This window comes from Elephantulus edwardii, unplaced genomic scaffold, assembly GCF_000299155.1.
Source record: "Elephantulus edwardii isolate Elephantulus edwardi_28Jun2011 unplaced genomic scaffold, EleEdw1.0 scaffold00009, whole genome shotgun sequence".
NCBI lineage: Eukaryota > Metazoa > Chordata > Mammalia > Macroscelidea > Macroscelididae > Elephantulus > Elephantulus edwardii.
Window position 1 is genome coordinate 10,848,182 of NW_006399759.1, and position 24,295 is coordinate 10,872,476.

The following is a 24,295-nucleotide window of genomic DNA, read 5'->3' on the forward strand; positions in this document are numbered from 1 at the left end:
CGACAGCCTTTTTAACAAATGGTGTTGGCAAAATTGGAAAAGTATCTGCAAAAGACTCAAGCAAAATCCACACCTCACTCCATATACAAACACGAACTCGAGGTGGATCATGGACCTAGGACTAAAACCAAGGGCTATAAGCTTCATTAAAGAAAAGCTTGATCGAGCGGGAGGTGGCAGCTGTCGTGTCCGAAAGGAAGCAAAGGGCACGCTGGGTGAACAAGCGGACTGACCAGACAAAAGAGTCAACAGAAACTGAACAAAGCCTAGCCGTTTATCGCTTACGCATCTCACCAACCGCCCACCAGATTACCCCGAGCCTCCCCCCACCGTGAATTTGGGTTCGGCCGGCCCCGGCCCGCCTGCCGCAGCCATGGTGGCAGCCACAGGAGAAGCACTGGCGTCCGTTTCCTTTGATTCTCGGGATTTGAAGATGGCTGCACAGTCAGCTCCGAAATTTGTGCTAAAAAGCACCACCAAGAAGTCTCTAAATGAGCGCTTTACTAATATGCTGAAGAACAAACAGCCGATGCCAGTGAATCTTCGAGCTTTGATGCAGCAACAACAGCTGCTAGCCAGTGCCAGAAACAGAAGAAGACTGGCCCAGCAGATGGAGAAGAGACCCTCTGTCCAGGCAGCATTAAAGCTTAAGCAGAAGAGCTTAAAGCAGCGCCTGGGTAAGAGTAACATCCAGGCACGGTTAGGCCGACCCATAGGGGCCCTGGCCAGAGGAGCCATCGGAGGACGAGGCCTGCCGATAATCCAGAGAGGCTTACCCAGAGGAGGACTACGTGGAGGACGAGCGACAAGAACCTTGCTTAGGGGCGGGATGTCACTCCGAGGTCGGGGTATGATAGGTCGGGGAAGAGGGAGCTTTGGAGGACGTGGACGAGGCCGTGGACGAGGGAGAGGTGCCCTTTCTCGCCCTGTACTCACCAAGGAGCAGCTCGACAACCAGCTGGATGCCTACATGTCCAAAACAAAGGGACACTTGGACGCCGAGTTGGATGCCTACATGGCACAGACAGATCCTGAAACCAATGATTGAACCTGTTTACACTTCCGTGAGAGACTTAGGGAAGTCGCCACATCTGTAAATAACCTTGATATAACTGATGAGAAGAAACCTGATTGATGCTGAAAGGACGGTCGGTCACAGTATGTTATGGACTTAATTGCCACCTGTTTGCATTTAGTGTAGATTTGTTTTTTGTGGGTTTTTGTGTTTTGGGTTTTTTTATACTGTGTTGTATGAAATTCTTTCTCCTTTGGTTTGCTTCTCTTTGAACATGGATGTGTTTGTTGGCCTTGTGGCTAGAACATCCTCTGTCTCTCCTCATCTGCCCTGTGTTCTGACTTTCTAACATTTCCTATGTTCATTTCTGCATCCCAAAAAGAGATCCCAGAAAGAACCATTGTGGGGGTACATTTTGCAATCAATGACCCTCCATATTGTTTAGTTTCCAAAATAAAGTTTGGTTCTACAGCGCCAAAAAAAAAAAAAAGAAAGAAAAGCTTGGAAGAATACTAAAAGTCCTAATCCACAACATAAACAGTCTTCCAAGTATCCTGAAAAACCTACAACCAGGAGAAGATAAAATAGATGAATGGGATCATCCAAGACTCAAATCCCTATGCACATCCAAAAACTTCTCCACCAGGGTAAAAAGGGAAGCCAAGACTCAAATCCCTATGCACATCCAAAAACTTCTCCACCAGGGTAAAAAGGGAAGCCACAGATGGAGAAAAAGTAGTTGGTAATTACATATCAGATAAGGGACTTATATCCAGAACTTATAAAATACTTGAGCACCACAACAAGATAAAGGTGAATAATCCAATAGAAAAACAGGCACAGGATATGAACAGACACTTCGCTGAAGAAGACATGCAGATGACTAAAAAGCACATGAACAAATGTTCAAAATCCCTAGCTCTAAGAGAGATGCAAATCAAAACAACTATGAGATATCATTTTACCCCAGTCAGAATAGCAAAATTTAACATAACAGCAAGCAACAATTGCTGGCGAGGTTGTGGAGAAACTGGAACTCTTATTCCAGTGGGAATGTAAAAATGGTGCAACCACTGTGTAAGGCAGTATGGAGTTTTCTCAAATAGTTGCAAATAGAGATACAATTTGACCCAGCAATTCCACTACTGGGAATATACCCCAAAGAGACCATAACTGCCACCCAAGCAGATACATGCACACCCATGCTTATCATGGCTTTGTTCACAATAGCAAGGAGTTGGAAACAACCCAGGTGCCCATCAACAAATTAATGGATAGAGAAGTTGTGGTATATCCACGCAATGGAATACTATGCTGCATTGAAAAACAAGGAACTCATGCAATAGTATTCAAAATGGGTGACCCTGGAGGACATTATGTGAGTGAAGTATCTCAGTCATAAAAGGAAAAATACTGCCAGGTGCCACTGTTGTAAAGCAGGACTGACATCTGGGTTGGGAGGAGATTGAGAAGGATGGGTTCAATAATGTATACTGCACTGAAACAGATGAGGGAGAAAACTGTTTAAGAGGGAAAATTATTCTGGTGCTGGCTGAAAATTGCCTGTGACTTCATCCATAGCCACTGGTGAGAGTCAGCGCCCAGAGCCATCAGGGGCTTTAAGCTTGTTGCCCACTGCTGTGGTGTGGACAGCTGAAACCCAGGCCCCGACAGGCACCTGGGGGCCTGGGGGGGGGGGGAACCCAGACTCTACTTCATGCTCTGCTGGAGAAGGAGGGGCAGTCTCCTGTACCAGTCAGATCCAATTTGATGGTACACACACACACACACTTTTTCTCCTTCTGTTTTAAAAAAGACTACTTCAGCCGTAGCGGCCCTCTGCCCGGGGCGGGCTGCCCTCGGCCCTCGGCCCGGGGCGAGCTGTCGTGGCCTTCTGCCCGGGGTGGGCTGTGCTTGGCCCCTGGCTCGGGGTGAACCGTCGCGGCCCTCAGGAGCAAGAAGGCAAGCAGCTGTAACCCAAGACCACCAGTAAGGTGATAAAGTGTCCTCCCTTCCCCCCTTTATATCTATGCCCTTGTTCAGCATGAAGAAGCCAGAGAGTCGGCATTCAATTCCCAAATCAATAAGACAGTTGGTTTAATTACTATTGGAAAATGCTTGTCATTCCTCTGCAGCATCTGGTCCCCACTGGACCCTCATTTCCTTCACCTGCTCCCCCCACCGACCAAACTGTGCAGCTCTGCAACTGCATCCTGCCCCATCCTCACCCTTCTGCCCCCAACCCTCACCTCCTTGTACCCCCAATATGTTTTTCCCAATAAAAATATTTTAAAAAATTAAAAAAGAGGGAAAATTATTAGGTATTTTTGTAATGACAGGAGTCCAGAGTGAAGGCTGTATAGTGGAATGGACCTGGGGTGAGGGATTGTAAAACAATGAAAGAATTTTTCTTTTACTTTTCCAAAAGTGTAGTGTACTAGGGGGGAGGGTTGGTAGGGGAGAAAATTGCAACAATGAATGAATGGAAATCCAAAGTCTCTGTAAATTTTCATTGAAATTAATAATAATTTTTTAAAAAGAAAAAAATGCAAAATTTCATTACTATCAAATTTTTTCAACGTTGGCTTTTATTGATTATGGGTCATTTAGTTGAGCTATTTCTCAGTTGAGTTAGTATTAAATTGACAATTTAGTCTATTGCTGCATCTCTTCCAAACATTCCCATTTATCCAGATGTTGTTTTCTGTTCTCCAGGAATGTCAGAAGAATTGTAACATCTATTTCTCCTCTCACTCTAATCCCTCAGCAACCAACTTCTTCAGCAGCTCCTTGTTTCTTACACTCCAGATGCTTGCCCAAAGGGCGGGATGCCAGACCTAGAAAGTAAATAGCTAAAAGCCTGGGCTGTGACTGGAAAAGGGACCATCCCAAGGAAGGTTTTATCCCCCTGCCTTGAAGGCTGTAAGTGTTCCTTGTAAAGCTGAGAGAAAAAGCAGTTTTAAGATTAAAAAGAAAATCCTATTTGCATGTCAACTAACAAGAAGCTTTACATTTTAAAAGGAGAAGGAACAGGGGGAAAGGGGAAGGCTCTTTCTCATCAGCCCCACCCCTCGAGCTGCCCTGAGTCCAGCAGTCCATTCTACCTCGCCTGCAGGAAGTCTCAGCGCTCTGGGGTTCTGCTACAGGTAACTCCAGGGCGCCCGGGACCACTTAGCAGCACAGAGCGGAGAGGAGCCCAAACACTTGTAAGTAAATGAACGCACTCAAATACAAATGATCTGGGGTCTTGGGTGGGCGGAGGAGGAGGTCCCCAACTGAGATGGAGTGTAATTTACCTATTGATCTTCAATCTTTTCCTGTTCTGCTATATCATACAGCCATTGCCATTCACCCCTATCCAGACTCTGACTTTGTGTGGGATCGGTCTGGACCAGGCAGGAGACCCCACAAGGAAGGACGCGGGGCCGAAGCCAGTTTGTTGAGAACAACAAAGGGAGGCTGGCTGGCCTGCAGAGGGCGCCGGAATGTCAGCTTGGCAGCTGGGCTTCTGCAAGAACCTCAGGGCTCCCTCCCTTTTTCTAACCTGTGTCCTCAGAAAATATAGTATGTTAGCGGTGCACTTCGACAAGCCAGGAGGGCCCGAAAAGCTTTACCTAAAGGAGGTGGCCAAGCCGACCCCAGAAGAGGGTGAAGTCCTGCTCAAGGTGGCGGCCAGCGCCCTGAACCGAGCGGATCTACTCCAGGTACCCTGGAGCCAGGTGTGGCTGGTGCAGGGTGGAACCCCAGAGTGTCCCTCATGGTCATCCTTGGATAAACTTTACCCGGCAGATGAAACAATGTGAAGGAATAGTATAGGGCCCTGCCAATTAACTCATCTGGATGTGTGCGCGTGTTGGGAGTTCTTAGAGGTAAAACAATCTTGCTTCCTTATGCCCTACAAAACAAAACGCTATGGGTATTTCAAATCAGAATAAATCCAGTGTTAATTTGTGCTCTATCAAGGCCTAGGAAAATGGAAACTACCCTTTATTGAAGATGTACATACTCTTACAAACTGCACTGCACAGGCTGTATGTTTGTTTTACACAGCAACCATGTCCACTATTGGTATTTGTAACAAACAGAACCTCCGTGCCTCAGAGAAGTTAAAGAATATATCCAAGGCCACGGTGCTTTTATTCTGAGGAACTGTGGTTCATTCCAGTGTCTTTGTGGTTCCAAAGTTTACACTCTTTCCACTAAGTGTGCCTGAGCTAGCAGGTGCAGTGACCAAGTGTCTTCTTCAGCTGTTTGACCCACTGAAATCAACGTGCTGTAGTTGATTGGGTCGATACAGACAAGTGCATCAGAGCCACCCGGAGTACTCGCTTTGTTCTCAAATGAAACATGACCAGGTGTCACCCAGTGTGCTTGGAAAAAACTCCTCAAATGAATCTGATGCAAATCTAGAGGGTCACAAGCTTCAAAGGTTGGGTTAGTCCCTAGCACAGCCTGGCACTTGAAATAGATCTAGATATATTGAGGGAATTGTTTGAGTTCCAATTTTTGTTTCCAATCCTGCTACTAATTTACATTATGTATGTGGACAAAGTCTTTTCTTGCCCAGATCTTGGTTTCCTCATTTGTAAAATAAGGCTTGGATTAGATAAAGAGCTAAAAGACAAATCAGCTATGACATCCAATGATTAGTGATCTGGAATCTCTTATTTGCATAAGACAAATTACCTCTACAGTCTTTCTCTGTCTTTCCAAAGCTGATCTTTATTTTGAGAAAAAGAGGGGACACTAGATGAGAGTCAAGGATGGTGATGTACAGGTTTCTGAGTTTGCTCAACACTAATTTGTGTGTTCCCCTCTGCAGAGAAGAGGCCAGTATGCCCCACCTCCAGGGGCCAGCAGCATTTTAGGACTTGAGGCATCTGGACATGTGGCTGAGCTGGGACCCGGCTGCCAGGGGCACTGGAAGCCTGGAGATGCAGCAATGGCTCTGTTGCCTGGTGGGGGCCAGGCTCAGTATGTCACTGTCCCTGAAGGACTCCTCATGCCTATCCCGGCAGGACTGTCACTGTCCCAGGCTGCAGCCATCCCAGAGACTTGGCTGACTGCCTTCCAGCTGTTACATTTCTTGGGTAAGGAACCTCCCAGGCTCAATCCCTTAAGATTTAATTCCTCCATAACTCAAACTCCTTACATCCCAGAAGTCTCTACAGATGCTTGGGCCTGAGCAGTACCACCAGTAGAATTAAATCCTCAAGCCACACTAGCAGTTGCTTGATGCTGAGGCTGAAAAATCATGGCTAGGAGATATAAGGGCTGCCAGGCCTTAGATAATGCATCATCGCACTATAGATACAGTAGTAGTCTCAGCTTCTACAAGTCAGCTGAGCTGCTCTTTTGGACCCAGATCTAGAACAATGCCATTCTCTTTCAGGTTTTTGCAAATCTAAGAGGACATATTTATTGAACTTTTACTAAATGCTAATTTTTGCATGCATGCATAAAAAAATACTTTTGCTCATTTGATAGATAAAAAATGGAAGTGCCCAGAAGCCAAGTTATTGATTAGCTAAAGATCACAGTTTAATAGAAATAGATCCTGGCTCCTAAATCCAGTTCACTGGCTCCAGGCTCAAGGAGCTTTCCAGAACAATGAGTTGCCTGGTATTGTCTCTCCAAATCCTATGCCATCCTCTCAGTCTCCTTTGTGTGTAAGCCCATTGCCGCAATCATTGTTAATCCTTGTTGAGGGTCTTCCTTTCCTTCACCTGTTCTGCACTTTTCCAAGCATAATGTCCCATAAATTGTCATTCTATTGACTCATTTCTTCTTCCCAAGTCTATGGAGACCTGTCACAAGTTCACATGAGGGAGCCTGAGGAGGCTTGGTGCTTTACGCTCAGGAATCTCAGTGTAACTAGGAAGAAGAGAAATATACACAGGCATTTCACAAGGAACTATCAGCTAACTATAGTTAGAGTGATCTTGTCTTTACCAATAATGAAAGCTCAAGATGGGAAAGTCAGTCTGGGCAAGGATAGCGAAGAAGGTTCTTAAAGAGCAGGACTTAGGGTGTATCGAGATAAATGGGTGAATGAGAACAACTAGAGGCTACTTTCAGAGGAGGGACTGGCATTAGGAGGTGATAGGAACAAGGTCGTTTGTATTTACTGACGGGTGCATGTGTGTATATAGATATCAGAGTTGTACATTTTGGTGTTATTTCAAAGGTAAAACAGAGGTAATGGATATACCTACTAATAACTCTGTTTTAGGATATTATTTCCCATAGAAAGAAGAGATTAGAGACAATAAAACCACAGCAAAAAAAGAGAGAGACCTTAGGGGGAGAAGAAATTAAGTGAACAAGATATTTGGCACTTGGTGGTCTGAGGCCAGATGATCATAGTAGACTATGCCTGTGTGGAAAATGTATGTCAGTTGCAAAATAAAGAGAATTGTGCCTTTCCTTTCTGTCCTAGGGAAGGTTCAAGCCGGAGACTTTGTGCTAATCCACGCAGGATCAAGTGGTGTGGGCACAGCTGCCATTCAGCTCACTCGGATGGCTGGAGCTATTCCTCTGGTCACAGCTGGCTCGCAGCACAAGCTTCAGATGGCAGAAAAGCTTGGAGCAGCTGCTGGATTCAATTATAAAGAAGAGGACTTTTCTGAAGCAACACTAAAATTCACCAAAGGTAAACAAATGCTTCTGCAGCTCAGGAATATCAGAGATGACTAAATAAATCCTCAACAGACTCAAGGTTACCAATGCTCTCCATAGTCTTGTCTCTGCTGACTGCATAACTGGCCTGGTCACATTCTGGTCCTCTAGAGTTTGACCATTAGAGATAGGATGTCAGTATTTAGGACTGAGATCATTTCCGTGTGCATTCTTGCAAGTTACATAATTTATACATGTTTTAGAAATTGAATAAGACCAAGGAATTGGCTTAGAATTATCCATGGTGTCTTGTTTCCCAGTTAGTTACTACACAGTTTCTAGGAGGCTTGAGGCACAAACCAGTCTGGAGCTAAACTTAATAGGCTTGGGGTGGAAAGAGATAAATGAGTGAGTAAATGTGTGTGCTTCTACATTCTGAAGCAATGTCTATTTTTTGGCTCACTCTTTTCAATTTTTCATATTAGTAGACAAAACCAATGCAAATACTAGCTCATAACTTAGATATAGCTACTCACCTGCTAACTGGTAACCAGGATAGACCATCCCTATGGGTGTTCTTACTCATACCTGGGTGCTAGTACAAATGATACATATGGTAAAGTATATACTGATGGTAAGGGGAGACACCAGGTCATTCTGTCACCCCATTTCCTCTTTACTCACCTCTTGTGACAAGCGATCATGAATGATAAACTGCACCTGCCATAAATAGAATCAACCACTTCAACTCCATTTACAACAGTGTTTGTTTTTTTCATTAGCACTATTGCTAAGTCCAACCAATAAATTTGTCCCTTGCATGTGTACTTATTTATACCTGGATGTCCACAAATTTACCACTTAGTTTTACTTTATACCAAATTTTCTGAGCCTCACCGGCTTCACAAATCTGTGTTTCACGTGAAAGGTGCTGGAGCCAATCTGATTCTAGACTGCATTGGTGGATCCTATTGGGAGAAGAATGTCAACTGCCTGGCTCTTGATGGTCGCTGGATTCTCTATGGTCTGATGGGGGGAGCTAACATCAGTGGACCTCTGTTATCAAAACTGCTCTTTAAACGAGGAAGTCTAATTACTAGCCTGCTAAGATCTAGAGACAAAAAGGTGAGCGAAAAGACAATATGGTTTCATTTACATAATGGAGGAAACTCTGTTGTATCTTACATTAAGAAGCTTATGTGGAAACCTGTCCCCACTGTGCATATATATATGCATTTCAGTTTCTGAAAACAAATTAGGGTTGGTCTACAGAAGCCTCAGCAGGTTGAAAAAAAAAAGAGTGGATAATATTTCTTATTGCTTTCTGTGTGTCAGAGAGCTGGACAATGACTAGGGATAATAGAAAGAGAACTGATGCCTCCAAGCTGTGGTGCTGGAGAATAATGTTGAACGTACCATGGAATGCCAGGAGAACAAACAGGTTCATCCTAGAAAGCGTGAAACCAGACTGTTCCTTAGAGGCAAAGATTCTTAGGCTTTGCCTGACATGTTTAGGCATGTTCAAGGAGGGACCACTCCTTAGAGAAGGACATCATGCTTGGAAGGTTGGAGGGGCAGAGAAAAAGGAAGACCACCGATGAGATATAGTGATTCAATGACTGAGGCAATGAGGGTAAGTGTGTCAGAGGCAGTTAAGTTAGCAATGATAGGGCAGGTTTCAGGGCTATTGTACATAGGGTCGCTATGAGTTGCAAACAACTCGATGGCACCCAGCAACAACAACAACACTTCTTATAGAATCTAAATTTTCTGATGGGATGAACAAAGTGTTGAGTGTTTTCAAAGGGCCACTCTTTTTCTTTTTTTTTGAGAAAATATATACCTTTTTTTTTTTTTTTTTTGTTTATATGCGTGTACCGTCAAATTGGATCTGACTGGTACAGGAGGCGACTGTTCCTCCTTCTTCAGGAGAGCTTCTGGTGGATTTGAACCGTGCACTTCTGGGATTACAGTGCAGTTTCCTGCCACTAGGCCACCAGAGCTCGCCGAAAATATATACTTTATTTGGTATTAATAGGTTTGAACATATTCTCTTTTTTTTTCCAAAGGCACACTCTTTAGTGAGCTAAAAAAGTATTGTTGTTGTTGTTGTTGATTGCCTTCAAGTCAAGCAAGACTCATAGTGACCCTATGAACAAAAGGTCTGAAGCCCCTCTACAACTATCAACATTTATCAGAATTCATAGAGCTTCCTGAGTCCTGTTATTTAGGAAATGGATGCCACCCCTGCTTCCAGATATTATTATGTTATAGAAATGTGGAACATTCTAGGAGACATTACCTTTGGCAATATTTCATAGTATGGGTTTCACAACTATTAGATATTGTGTTGCCTGCAACTCAAACTGATCCTGTAGTGAGTTTTTCAGAGGCTATAAATCACACTGGAGATTGCCCAGCTTTCTTTTGTGGAGTACCTGGTGGATTTAAACTGTGTGTCTTTGGGTTGGCAGCACAGGTCCTTACCGCTAGGCTTTCAAGCATCTTTTTACACAGAACCTATGTAAACCCTGTCTGTGGGTTCCTTTTGCTTGAAGCTTTTATTTAAAAACAATTTTCTCAGGGAGCTCTGGTGCCCTAGTGGTAAGATGCTACTCTGCAATCCTAAAAACAGATCCCTTGCTATTAACTGACATATTTTACTCCCCGCTTCCATCTTTATCATGTACAGGACAGAGGTTTACATATTTGGGAGCAGACACATAAATGCTAGGAAATTAAGAAGGTTCCCCTTTTTGCTTTTTCAAATATGTCTTCATTTCAAAGAGAGGAGATAGGCTGAGCAGAATGGGAAGTTGCAGAGTAAGGCTTCTTTCCAGCCTGATGGGATTGTGTTTTTATTTCAGTACAAGCAAATGCTGGTGAAGACTTTCACGGAACAAGTTCTGCCTCATTTCTCCTCGGAGGATCCTCAACGTTTACTGCCTGTTGTGGACAGAGTCTACCCGGTGGCCGAAGTCCAAGAGGCCCATATATACATGGAAACTAATAGCAACGTGGGCAAAATCGTTCTGAAGCTGCCTTAGATACAACAGAAGGGACACTAGAGGACACGATCACTCAGACGTTGTAAACTTGAAAATTCACAGGCACAAGATTATGTGCTGCTACTTCCGGACCAACTGCTAAATCACTACCTTTTCTCGACCTGGTGAATAGGTCGATGTTAAACAGGTCTAAAAAAATAAAGGGAGCGTGGAATTGAAGTGCGTTGTGCTGCTTCCTCACTGGCACACTAGGGCTGATGGGCAGGGGTGAGGTGGGAGTTGGAAAGGCTGTCATAGCGAGGAGGAGAAGCTGGTCGAGGCGATGCTTTACTTGGTTTAGTGACCATCACAGGCTGGGGTCTAAAAGAAGGCATTGGTCTCTAAGCAATCCGCCACAAGCTGCTGCATTGCCTGACTGCCAAGGTGAGAGCAAGTCCAACAACCCGGGGCTTCACACAAAGCCCCGCCCTTTTCTTAAAAACAACTGGACTCTACACAACCTCTGAACACTCGCCCCAGACTCCGCCCCTCCATTTACTGGCTCCCGACCGGAACCCCTCCCCCTTTAAAACAGAGGCCCCGCCCTTCCGGTCCAGGACCCGGAAATGTCTTTGACTCTCTTCTTTCACCTTCCGGTTTTTCCCTGATCCATTTGGGCGGGGAGACTTTTCGAAAGGGAACGGATAGGACGTCATCGCGTCTCGTCGTTTTAGCGTGAATTTCAACAGCTTCCGGCGGAGTGTGGATGTTGATGTTCTTCTGACACCTTTGCGCTCGAAGTGGAGCGCTCTCCGGAGGAGTCCGGAGGATTCTAATATTCGGTGCGGTAACTTCATCAGCTTGCCAAGATGGCGATGCAAGCTGCCAAGAGGGCGAACGTGAGTAACAAACAGGTCCTTCTGCGGAGAAGGACTTTTTCAGCCTAGTGCATCTTTGCTTATCTGTCCCCTGAGCGGGGAAGCCCCGAATTCCCCTCCTCAGGGGTATTCTTGGGCCACACTTCCGCTCCTACTCTGTTTGAAAGTTTCTTTAGTCTCTATCCTTAGTATTAGTATATGGGCCCTGCAGCCTTTGTTGCTTGACCTGTATTTAGGATCTGGCCTCAGGATCTTAGGAAGCTCTCGTGGCCTAATGTTGCGCTGCCAACCCTGAGCCAGGAGTTTCGAATCCACCTGCTGCTTCACGGGAGAAAGATGAGCAGTCTCCTCTTGTGTGACTTACAGCCTCTAAAAACTCCCTGAAGAGTCAGGATCTTATTCTAAGCCTAAAATTGGACAGCGTAAACAAATCACTAATAAATAATGCTTCACAGGCGACTGAAGCGAAGGTATCATTTATTTATTGAACGCTTTGTGTAGCCGACTTGTACTACAAGAAACAATTCATCATTTATATTTCTTGCACCTAGTACATGTGCACCGTTTAGGTCTTGGCAGTACAACAGTGAATAAAGCAGAAAACCTTCCCCTACTGATTCTTTCATTCCAAAGAAAAATGTCACAAGAAAGAAATAGTGATGGTGACAGGTAACTGAACACTGGATATGGCTATGGTGACATGAAAAAATGTGGTGATACTGATGATAGGAACCTTTCCGTGAATGTGGATGATAACTTGGTTGCAAGAGAATAGAAATTAAGGAAATGGAGCAAATCTCTCTTTTCATGAGTTTTCATATAAGTAAGAAGTACAAAAAAATTGGGATCATGGATGGTTGTTGTTAGCTGCTGTCTAGTCAAGAACGACTCATAGCGACCCTATGAACAACAGATCCGAAACCTGCCCTGCACACTCAAGGCTATTGCTGCAGTCACGGTGTTAATCCACCGTGGTTCCAAATCCCTTTTGGAAGCAGTGGTGACACTCAAGTTTTGAAGACAGGATATCTTTGACAGTGTCTTAAAGAGTGAGAAAGCAATTCTACTAGAAAAATGGATTTGGATTGCGTGGCAGTATTGATTATCCGTTTGAACTTAACATTTTTGTGATATCTAAACCTTTAGTGTACTTGTTTACCATTGCCACCACCACTAATAACTTTTAAATAGAAAACAATTATTGAGCAAATCTTCTGTATCTAATTGAATATGTTAATCTGAAGTGCAGGAATGAAATCTAAACTGGAGATACACATGTAAGACTAAATTAGCTTACTGTGAATACTATGTATATGATTTAAAAGACCAGTAAAAGGGAATGTAAAGAGTTAAGAAAAATATACAAAGAGTCAAGAAAAGAAGTCTAAAAATAAAGCTCTGTGCAAGAGCCTATTTTTATTCCAAAGGCAATTGATAAGACATAGCCAGGGAGAAGAGAAAACCAGGAAAATATACTGTTGAAAGAAGGTCTAATCAACAGTATCAGAAGTCTCAAGAAAAGCTAAGTAAATATGATGGGGATTGAGCATGGCTTTTAAAAAGTCTTAATGAATAAAAAATATGGTTATCTCTTTCCGTAAAGTTAGAGCTTGGGAAACCCAATGAGGCATTTCTGCTTAATCCTATAAGGCTGCTATGAGTCAGAATCAATCCATAGATAACTCTTCAGCAGGTTTTCAGAGGCAGTAAATAGCACAGGAGAAGACTGTCCATCTTTCTTCTGTGGAGTAACTGGTGGATTCAAACCACATACCTCTGCAGTGGCAGCACAGTTCCCTACTGCTAAGCCACCAAGTGTTGCTTCTAACATGACGGTACACAACATGTTCTCTTCCTTAGTCTGGGCAATAGCCTCTTGGTCTAGATACAGGTTTTATAATAGCATGAGTAGATGCTCTGGGATTCACATTGTTCTAAATGTTAACCATAGTTTTTTATCTACACAGTCAAATACCTTTGCAAAATCAATAAAATACAAATAGGTTTTCTTCTGATATTTTCTGCCAAGATCCATCTGCCATCAGTAGCAATATCCCTGATTCCATGGACTTTGCTAAATCCAGCTTGAGCTTCTGGCAGTTCTGTCAATGCATGCACCGTTCTTATAGCAGTGTCATACCAGTAGTTTTCTCTAGAACCAGCACTTGGTTTCTTTCTGGAGAACATGCCATCTACATGATACACACAGTCTTAAACTTGATATTTTGCTTTTATATTACTAAGATCTTTTCCCCCTATATGATAGCCTTTCTGCTCCTGATTTTAATACAATATCTCTCATTTTAGATTCGCCTTCCACCTGAAGTAAACCGGATTTTGTATATAAGAAATTTGCCTTACAAAATCACAGCTGAAGAAATGTATGACATATTTGGGAAATATGGACCTATTCGTCAAATCAGAGTGTAAGTCGTCTTGGTATTTTTTTAAAGATCTGCATAATTTTTTAAACATCTGCATAATCTTTAATCTCAAAAATTACAGGTAAAGTGGGGTCCACCATGTGTAGCAAAACAGGCTGTGCCATGCTGTTGCCTTAACCAGTGGCCTGGAGACTAACATTGAAATCAAGGAAATAAGACATTTTTTGTAGGGGAAAGAAAGATGAGTGTTGTGTGTGTGTGTGTATAAAATCTGTAATGATCCAGTTCAGTAAGAGCCAAGAATAGCAATGGAAAAATTAGAACATGATGTAGTAGTGAATAGTTTGAGGATAATGTAGAGAAAAGAAGTAACTAGTATTTATCACTCATCTGTTCGGTTGTGTAAAGTTTTAGCAGTTTCAGCTGCAGCCAAAAGGTTGGGTGTTTGAATCTGCCCACAGGTACCTCAGAAGAAAGACCTTATGCTGGTTACCAAAAATAAGCTGTTGAGAGCCCTGTGGAGCATAGTCCTGCTCTTATACACATGGAGATGCCATGAATTGGAGTTGAGTCAGTGGCACGTGGTTTTAGGCAGTTCAGTGGTAGGATTTTTGCCTTTTATGCGGGAGATTTGGATTTAGTTCCTGGCCAGTGTACCCAGGCCTCTGTCATTGGAGGTATGTACATTTCTATGATACTGAATATGTTTTAGCAGCACGTCTGGACTAAGATACTGACTCGGAAGAAAGGCCTGTTGATCTTCTGAAAATCAGCTGATAAAAGCTCTGTGAATCTTAACTGACCCTGTGTAAATAGGATCGCCGAAAATTGAGCCCTCTCATGGGCAGATAACTAGAACAAGAATTCATAAAGCCAAGTGCTATATTCTTCCTTCCTCCCTTTCTCCCTCCCTCCTTCCCTCTCTCTTGTTGTGTACCATTGAGTCAGATCCACCTGGCACAGGAGGAGATTGCCCCTCCTTCTAAAGCAGAGTATTTGGCAGATCCAGACCATGTGCCTTCAGGATTGCAGCACAGCATCTTGCTACTAGGCCACCATAGCTCCCTAGTCCAGTGTTCTTTATATGCATAAGCTCTCATTTTCTTAGCAGTCTTTATTGTCTCTTACCCTAAAATGTCTCAGTAACTTGAGTAAAGGGTATAAAAATAACAGAAAAACTACTTTCTACTTTCTATCAAAATTTAAAAGTATAGGGCTTAGAACAAGAATTCCTTTTCTTTAAAGATTAGGATTTATACCTTCAAATTATATTTAATGGATATCTACTGAATATCATTCACTTTATTAGCATTATGACAGCCTTGTGTGGAGGCAATACTGTCTTTTATTGATGAGACTGCGAAGACCCAGTAGTTCAAAGATCTTTCCAGCCCCATCCAGTTCATAATAAAGCTAAGCAGTGACTCAAAATATTCTTAATTATCTCAGAGCCGCTTCCTAGCTTTTAAGACATGTGAAATCTTAATGTCTTTTAGAATGATCACTGTCCTTCTGGAAAGTAAACCAAGACTGGAAATCCATCAGGTGAGGGTGAAAATAAAAATGTTACATACCAGCTGTTCTTTTTAGTATATCATTTGAGCCCGTCTTAAAACCTTTGATCTCTTACCACAACATTGTACAGCATTTTGTATGTACTTACACTTTAGGGTAGGAAATCCCTGTTGTAGATAACATACACAGAAAATCCCCTGAGATGAGGATCATGAGATAAGATTCTACTCCAGGCCCTATTACTGGCCACAGGATCTTGGACAGATTGCCTAACTTCTTTGGTTTTTAGTTTCCTCTGGTTACAATGGTGCAGAATAGGACTGTGCTCAGATCTGTTGTCCATAGGGTCACTATGAGTTGCACTCAACAACACCAAACATCAACATGTATAAAATAATCTTACACATTGTGCCTTTCAGCCTGTAGAGTGGATGCAGTATAATAAACTTAATGGGCTGCTTTTGAAACTGGCTTCACATATTGAGCTTGTGCTCGTCATGTGAAATGGGGCAAAATATTTAAATCCTAGGAGTTTCAAATATCTATAAATACAATCTTCCTAACTTATTATTACTAGTGTTAGAATAGCTGTAGCTTCAATTAAACCAGGTGTTGCCTATGAAAGTACTTTGTTGCTGAATATAAGTTACATAGAGGTTGGGGTCGTGGTACTAGAGATATTGTAGCTGATGTTAGATGGATCTTGGCTGAAAGCAGGGAATACCAGAGGAATGTCTATCTGTGTTTCATTGACTATGCAAAGGCATTTGACTGTGTAGATCATAACAAACTGTGGCTGACTCTGAGAAGAATGGGAATCCCAGAACACTTGATCGTTCTAATGCAAAACTTATACTTGGACCAGGAGGCAGTCGTCAGAACAGAGCAAGGGAACACTGCATGGTTCAAAATTGGGAAGGGCGTACGCCAGGGATGCATCCTATCTCCATACCTTTTCAACCTATATGCAGAACAGATTATCCGGGAGGCTGGGCTCTATGAGGAGAAATGTGGGGTCAAGATTGGTGGACAATTTATCAACAATCTGCGTTACGCAGATGACACAACCCTGCTTGCTGAAACTGAAGAGGACCTGAAGTGCCTGCTGCAGAGTGTCAAGGACTGCAGCCTCCAATATGGATTGAGGCTCAATGTCAAGAAGACAAAGATTCTCACCACTGGACCAATTGGCAGCATCAGGATGGATGGTGAAGAGATTGAGATTGTACACAGCTTTAGTTTGCTTGGCTCCACAGTCAACAGTCCTGGCACCAGCAGCCAGGAAATTAAAAGGCGCATTGCCATGGGAAAGTCTGCTGTTAGGGACCTCTCCAAAGTGCTGAAGAGCATTGGTATCTCTTTGGAGACTAAGGTGCATTTGATACAGGCCATGGTCTACACAATCACTTGTTATGCATCAGAGAGTTGGACAATGACCAAGGAGGATAGAAGGAGAATTGATGCCTTTGAGCTGTGGTGCTGGAGAAGAGTATTGAGAATACCATGGACTGCTAGGAAAACAAACAGATTTGTCCTGGAAAGGGTTAAACCGGGTGGCTCCTTGGAGGCAAGGATTCTGAGGCTCCGTCTAACATACTTTGGACATGTTGTGAGGAGAGACCGGTCCTTAGAGAGGGACATCATGCTTGGGAGGGTGGAGGGACAGTGCAGGAGAGGAAGGCCCTCTGTGAGGTGGATTGATTCAGTGACTGGGATAATTGGGATGGGAGTGTCAGAGACAGTGCGATTGGCACAGGACAGAGCGGAGTTTAGGGCTGTTGTACACAGGGTCGCTATGAGTCGCAGGCGACTCGACGGCACATAACAACTAACAACAGAGGTTTTTGAATTTTGGGAAAGGAGATGCCCTTGGAACCCCTAAGTTGCGAAAGAGCCAACTGTATTGCTTCCTCATCTTGGGTTAGCTATAGTCTTTTCTGCTGTCACATTGTTGCTAGGTGCTGGCAGGTGGTTCCAGCTCATACTTGGCATGTGTACAACAGAGTGCAGCATTGCCCAGTCCTGCAGCATACTCACAGTTGCTGTTGGAGCCCATTTGTGGGGACACTTTGTCAGTTCATCTTGCTGAGGGGCATTTTTTTTCCTACCGACCCTCTTACCAATCAGTGTTCCTCTCTAGGGACTGGTCCCTCTTAACTGGCAAATAAGCAAGATAAAGTCTCGTCATCCTCACTTCTGCAGAGCGTTCTGACTGCATTTCTCCCAAGACAGATAGATGTTTGTTCCTTTCAGAGTTCCTGGTATATTCAGTATTTTTTGCCAGCACCATAATTCAAGGATGTCGATTTTTCTTTAGTCCTCTTTATTGTCCAGTTTTCAGGTGTATATAAGGAGATTGAAAATACCATGACTTGGATCAGGTGCACCTTAGTCCTCAGACGCTTTAATGAGGTCCTTTGCAACAGATTTTCCCAATACAATATCTTCTATGTGCATCTCTTATTAATTAACAGGTGGTTTTGTTGTTTGTGTACCCTGTCAGCCTATAAACTCTACTAGTGCAGATTCGTATATCCTTTTAGCTTTGTGTTGTCGGCCCTTGTGACTAAAACATGGTTATACTTAAGTGACTCAAAATCAAATCTATAGCCATCAGTTCCAGTTCATAGCAGTCTTCTATTGTCTGAGGCATATCTTCACAGGAGGCTTTATATCTTCTTTGTCTTACACAGCAGCTGGTGGAGTAGAACTTCTGACCTTTCATTTAGCAGCCTGATAAAGTCATCCTTTTGTTAACCAGAGTTCCTTACATAAATGAATAATACACAGGGGGGAAAAGGAGCATTTTAAGTTTACCAGGAGCTCTGCAGTAGAAACTCTATATAGGCCAGTGCTGTTTGGTCATAGGATCCCCATGAGTGAGAATCAACTTATGGCCACAGGTTTGTAAAGATAGATTGAAAATAGATTTATAGTTGTGATTAAATTATGAGAGTATTAACTAACTTCATTGATGATTGAATTAAGAGATGCTTAAATCAGTGACATGAGAACTTCAAAAGATTGCAGAGTTGCTTGGGACTTTGAATGTGCTGATCCCTCCGTTTGGAATGACTTCCACTTTGCTCATCTCATTTCTGGCTCCAATTCATTTTTCACTTTCCAGAAAATTTCCCTGGCCACCTAGCTAAAGTAGTTCCCATCTCCCTCATTAGTTTGTCACAGCATTCTACCATGTTAGACTTCTCATTTATTTTGTTTGTTTGTTTATAAACTCATAGAAGGGGAGGATGTAGTTCCAGTTCTTCGTACACAGAAAAAAACATTTCTCTGTAATATTGGCGTGCAGGAACCTGGGTCTGAATTACTGGTTGAGGAGTGCCTGTTTTTCTGTTCCATAATTATAGAGCTTTATCACATACTCTGCACCTTGCACTAAGGTGACTACCTTTCTCAGTTGGCTAAAGACCAGGCAGGAGGTGTCTTTTTCTTCTAGGATTTAGGACTTTTTGTGAGGCAAAACGAGACAGTCCCCAGGCCACCCCGGAATATAGCAGATGCTTAATGCTTTGCAACTTTTTTTTTTTTAATTAAATTTTATTTGTTTCAATGAACATTCACAGGGATTCGGGGCTTAAAGCCTTGCCACACTTTATTACCTCCTTTGCTTATTAAGACCACCTGTAGGTAGGGGAGGTGATGTAGTCCAATATAATGTATATTGCTTGGAAATACAGTCTATCACCTGCTGTAGTTAACATGAAATAATGATGCCCAGAGAAGATTGACTTTTATTCCTATTTGTGAGTTTACCACCCATTAAGAAAATAATGTTGGTTCAGTGCCTAACACATAGTAGGTACCAAATACATGCTTTATTTAAATTATAGTGTTCTCAAGATATGAGGTTGATAATTAGGGGTTGAGACATGAGAGAGGGAGTCTAATAAAACATGGTTTGTGCCAATACATAATCTATTTCCCAAGAAGTTTTAAAAGGGAGAAAGAATGTGAGGGTTCACTCTCACCTAAATGGTTTCTTTGCTTGATTAATAACAGTTCTTGTAAAAATTAGTTAACCAGTGTTGAGACATATGTATTGAAATACTAATTTTAAAAATCAATGACACCTATTAATAAAAGATAAATTTAAAAAAAATTCAATGACACCTTGATAGCAGTTAGAGTTTATACAGACAAACAAGCAAAAAACCACCCTTTAACATTGCAAGCAAATATAAAATCAGTGTGATATGGTAGACAGAGCAGCAAGGTTTTTATACGTTTATATTTGACACTTGACTATATTTTCAGGCATCATCATATTTTCTCTCCAGGTTTAAAAAGAAATTAGGATGCTGATTTCTATTAACAAAGCTTTCTCCCACCTACCCTCCAAATAACAAAATGCGAATAATAGACAGCAAGTCACAGCAGTGCACTAGGGAGAGGATTTTAAAAGCCACATTGACTACTCACAACTCAGCCTCATCACCATCAAGTTGAAACCAACCCATAGTAGACCTTCAGCATTTTGGAGGCTGTGTATCATATAGGAGGGGGTAAACTATTTTTATAGAGTGGCCGGTGGGTTCAGACCACCAGAAAGGTGCTACCTTTGGGTGAGCAGTGTGACTACCAACTATGCCACCTGAAAATGAAAGCTAACTATGAAGAGGAAAGAACAATGTTGTCAAATTGTCTTGGGGCTCCACCCCCCCACCCCCCCCATCATCCTGAGTATGTGTGTGTAGTTTATTTTCATTACTAAGAGATACTGCCCTGTCTCAGAAATGTCACTATTCTGGGGAGCTCTGGTGGCCTAGTGGCAAGAAGCTGCAACTACAATCCCAGAGGTGCATGGTTCGAATCCACCAGATGCTCTGCCTGGGAAGGAGGGGCAGTCTCCTTCTGTACCAGTCAGATCTGATTTGATGGTACACGCACACAAAAATAATAAAATAAAAAAAAAAGAATGGATTGAGAAATTATAAAAAAAAAAAAGAAATGTCACTATTCTGAGTGAAATTGAAAAAAGATTGTTTTAAAGGAAAAGTTTTATTGTTATTTTAGCTTCCTAGAGAAAAGATGTGTGAGAGAACTGACAGGAAGCAGATCTTCACATTTCAAATGCTTATAAGTACTTGTATGCTTGACACTGAAGGAGTTAAATATACAACCATATTTCCCCTTAAGGAATTTAAGATCTTATTTTTTACTTTATTTTCATTTCAAAGGAAAAACTAGATTGTATATTTGGAAAAATCTTTGGGGCAATTCTTTTTTTCTTTAAGACAGCCTCCAACTTCCATATACTTAAAAATTATTTAAAGTCAAAAGTTTGAAAGGTGATAGACTATTTCCAAAGGATAAAGAATATAAAATCCTCCATCATGGCCAGGCAGCTTTCAGAACATTAACTGATGCCGACATCCTCCAACCGCCCTGGGCACCCTCTCCCTGTCCGTCCATGTCCGCATGCACCAGCTGTGACTAGTCTTCAAGGGAGAGTCAAGCTCAGTCTCATCCCTCCTTTGCATTGGATAGCCAGACACAGGTAGAGGCAAGGGATCTGTTCTGACCACACTAAAGCTGAGTGAGATCTCAGCCCATTGTCCCTTGAAACAAGCCCTAGACCATTTTGCTGCCTGAAATTTAATGCTGTTGCATACTCTGCTAATACTTCCCCCTCAGTGGAAGCTGATGAGCTGAGGATAGGAGATGGAAAGAAACATCTTCATGCCTGTGAGCAAAGCCCAGCTCCCACTGCAGCTATCTTCCAGAATTCTGTCTGGGTCACAGATAACTCTTTCCCATGTAGCAGAAATCAGCCCTTTCCCCAGCCAAACAGGACTATGTGATACATACGAGGGCAGATTTTATTTCAAATGAATTGTCAGGGGTGGGGGGTGGGGGACTATATTCCATTTTTTAAAAATTAATTTTAATAAAAATTTACAGAGATTTAGGGTTTCAAATCATTCATTGTTGTACTTTTCTCCTCCCCCCAATCCACTCTTCTCCTTGAAAAGCAAAAGAAAATCTCTTTCGTTATTATGAAATCCCTCCCACCAAGTCTACTCCACTGTGCAGCCTTCATTCTGGACTCCTGTCATGACAGTAATACCCAATCATATATCCCTTTTAAGCAGTTCTCTCCCTTATCTGTTTCAATGCAATGTACATCATTCCGCCCCTCCTTCTTGGTCTTTCCTCAACCCCAATGTCAGTCCCGTTTTACAACAGTGGCCCTATACAATATTTGTCCTTTTGTGACAGATATTTCATGGTCATCCATTTTGCATAATATTTCATGAGTTCCTTGTTTTTCAATGCTGCATAGTATTCCATTGTGTGAATATACCAGAGCTTCTCTAACCATTAATTTGTTAATGGGCACATGGGTTGTTTCCAGCTCTTTGCTATTGCAAACAAAGCTGCAATAAACATGGGTGTGCATATATCTGCTTGAGTGGTGGTTATGCTTTCTTTAGGGTAAATTCCCAGTAGTGGAATTGCTGGGTCAAATGGTATCTCTATTTGCAGCTTTTTGAGAAAGCGCCATACAGCCTTCCATAGTGGTTGCACCATTTTACACTCCCACCAACAGTGACTAAGGGTTCTAGTTTCTCCACAACCTCGCCAGCATTTAATGTTTGCTGTTCTGTTAAATTTTGCTATTCTTACTGGGGTGAGATGATATCTCATAGTTGTTGTTACATTCCATTTTTTTTAAAAAAAATTTTTGTGAAGAACTTATCCTCTACATTGGAGGACATCCTTTAGGTCATAAAGGATGAAGATTATTTTATCTCTTATGAATTAAGCTTTCACTAAATTAGAGGGAGAAAGTATCTTCAGAAACAGTGGACTAGTTTTAGGTAACAACAGCATGATAATCATTTCAATATTATTGAATAAAATGCACAAAAAGAAACCTCATTCTAAACATCAACAGTTAATAAAAGCTGTTACTTCTAAAAAAAAAAGCTGTTACTTCTAAGTACAGGTAATCTGTACAATACAACTCATTCAGTTTATTGGGAATTAAGTTTCCATGTTTTAAAAAGTGGTTTGTATATTTTTGTCTATGTATTACATATTTAAATATATCTAATAAGCTTATATGAATGTTTCTAACGTGCAAAAACAGAAATTGAATTTACAAAGGTACTGATGAGACAAGAGCTCTGGTGGCCTAGTGACAAGAAGATGCACTGCAATTCCAGAGATTAGTGGTTCAAATCCACCAGATGCTCTGCTGGAGAAGGAGGGACAGTCTCCTCCTGTAACAGTCAGATCTGATTTAATGGTACACACACACACACACACAATATAATAAAAAAATTTTTAAAAAAGAACAAACTACAAAAGTACTGATGATGATAATAAAAGGCAGTAATAATGAAAACTTTCAAAGAGTATTCCACTTTAGAACTATGCCTTTTCAAGCTTGAGACTAGATCTTAGTATAAGAAATAAGGACTCAACAGTAAATTTATAGACTGACATGGTTTATGGTAGATTTTAGCTTGCTGCTGGTGCTTTTTTTTTTTTTAACAGCTCTTGTTTAGATCATCTTTTGTTTTGATCACCTTTGTGAGCTGGTGCTTTTTTAATAGCTGTGTTCCTGATGAAAAATAGAGTTTAACCTTTAAGCATTTTACTGAAAATAAAAATCCCCTAATTCAAGAAACTAGAGGCTTATCCAGCCACTGTCAATCCAGCCTCATATCAATCTACATGTTTATTTCCTCTTACACTTTTTAGGTGGTTCTGAACATATTAATTCTGCTATAGTGTAGCTAGTGGTTTTAAAAGACAGTTATTTTATTTAGATGCAAGTGCTTGGGTTACTGTATCATTTAATGAAGTCCTATTTAACTACAGGGGGAATACACCTGAAACTAGAGGAACAGCTTATGTGGTCTATGAAGACATCTTTGATGCCAAGAATGCATGTGATCACCTGTCGGGATTCAATGTTTGTAACAGATACCTTGTGGTTTTATACTATAATGCCAACAGGGTAAGTACAGTCTTGTCTAAGAGTCTTGTCAAATAGTGAGCCCATTTGAGAATTCTTGTAGAACCATGATGGGAAATGTGTACTATCCATTTTGTTTTAAAATTATTTTTGTAATCCCCTCCTGGCTTCTGTAATTAATGAAATTCTTAAATTCTTTTGGTTGTAGATCATTAACCATTAATTTTGCTTACCATTTTAGGCATTTCAGAAGATGGACACAAAGAAGAAGGAGGAACAGTTGAAGCTTCTGAAGGAGAAATATGGCATCAACACAGATCCACCAAAATAAACATTGTTTTCTTCATTTACATTTTGGACTGAAACCCTTGAATCTCTGCTGCCACCACCTTTTTTTTGTTTATAATTAATACTAAATATTGTGATTTTTGTATCTGATATTCATGATTACCTGCTTAAAACATTGCTACATTATTAAATATGTTAATAAATAAATTGTAGCTTTTTGTAAAACATGTCATTGTTGTCCTCTTATTTGTTACAAGGTAAAAACCAGTCAAACCATACCAAGAATATCCAGCAATTGCTCCCCTAAATGCCTATAATATCTACCTAATACCTACTTAGCAAATAGCTTCTCATAGTGTAATTATTTACTGAATGTTACTTATAATGAAATCTTGTTAATAACTCTATTAGAAGGTTACAGCAAATAAAGAAACGAGTTAATTATGCTGGTTGTATAAATACTTACATGAAATAATTATTGTGCTAATAATTAATTAGAGTAATACCTATTTTCCAGTTAACCTTTGTGAATATGGAAACCCTTGTTCTTAGAATAGGATCCCTGGCGGTGCAGCTCAGCATTCAGTCTAAACCACAAGGTCAGCAGTCTGAACCCACTATTCACTCCACGGGAGAAAAATGTGCCTGGCTGCTTCGGTAAA

General features: G+C 41.6%; 2 protein-coding genes and 1 pseudogene across 2 annotated transcripts; all 3 read left to right on the forward strand.

The window, feature by feature from the left end:
- The first annotated feature begins 433 nt into the window (after positions 1–433).
- On the forward strand, positions 434–1,048 carry LOC102871813 (annotated as a pseudogene).
- Positions 1,049–4,568: 3,520 nt separating this feature from the next.
- Positions 4,569–10,680, forward strand: LOC102847372 (quinone oxidoreductase PIG3-like). The gene is made up of 5 exons (XM_006880629.1): positions 4,569–4,719; positions 5,838–6,105; positions 7,455–7,667; positions 8,562–8,758; positions 10,501–10,680. Exons 1-5 carry the CDS (start codon positions 4,582–4,584, stop codon positions 10,678–10,680), a joined length of 996 nt encoding a protein of 331 aa, XP_006880691.1. The 5' UTR covers positions 4,569–4,581.
- Positions 10,681–11,489: 809 nt separating this feature from the next.
- On the forward strand, positions 11,490–23,860 carry LOC102848179 (pre-mRNA branch site protein p14-like). The gene is made up of 4 exons (XM_006880631.1): positions 11,490–11,519; positions 13,806–13,924; positions 23,249–23,387; positions 23,587–23,860. The coding sequence occupies exons 1-4, from the start codon at positions 11,490–11,492 to the stop codon at positions 23,674–23,676; spliced, it is 378 nt and encodes a 125-aa protein (XP_006880693.1). The 3' UTR covers positions 23,677–23,860.
- Positions 23,861–24,295: the final 435 nt, after the last annotated feature.

What these genes read in the sequence shown, in the direction of transcription:
- LOC102847372 (XM_006880629.1), top strand. Translation starts at nt 4,582, where the DNA reads ATGTTAGCGGTGCACTTCGACAAGCCAGGAGGGCCCGAAAAGCTTTAC. An exon ending in CCAGCTGTTACATTTCTTGG is followed by an intron (nt 6,106 to 7,454) that starts GTAAGGAACCTC and finishes TTTCTGTCCTAG; the next exon opens with GGAAGGTTCAAGCCGGAGAC. An exon ending in AACACTAAAATTCACCAAAG is followed by an intron (nt 7,668 to 8,561) that starts GTAAACAAATGC and finishes TTCACGTGAAAG; the next exon opens with GTGCTGGAGCCAATCTGATT.
- LOC102848179 (XM_006880631.1), top strand. Translation starts at nt 11,490, where the DNA reads ATGGCGATGCAAGCTGCCAAGAGGGCGAAC. An exon ending in AAGCTGCCAAGAGGGCGAAC is followed by an intron (nt 11,520 to 13,805) that starts GTGAGTAACAAA and finishes CTCTCATTTTAG; the next exon opens with ATTCGCCTTCCACCTGAAGT. An exon ending in TATACTATAATGCCAACAGG is followed by an intron (nt 23,388 to 23,586) that starts GTAAGTACAGTC and finishes TTACCATTTTAG; the next exon opens with GCATTTCAGAAGATGGACAC.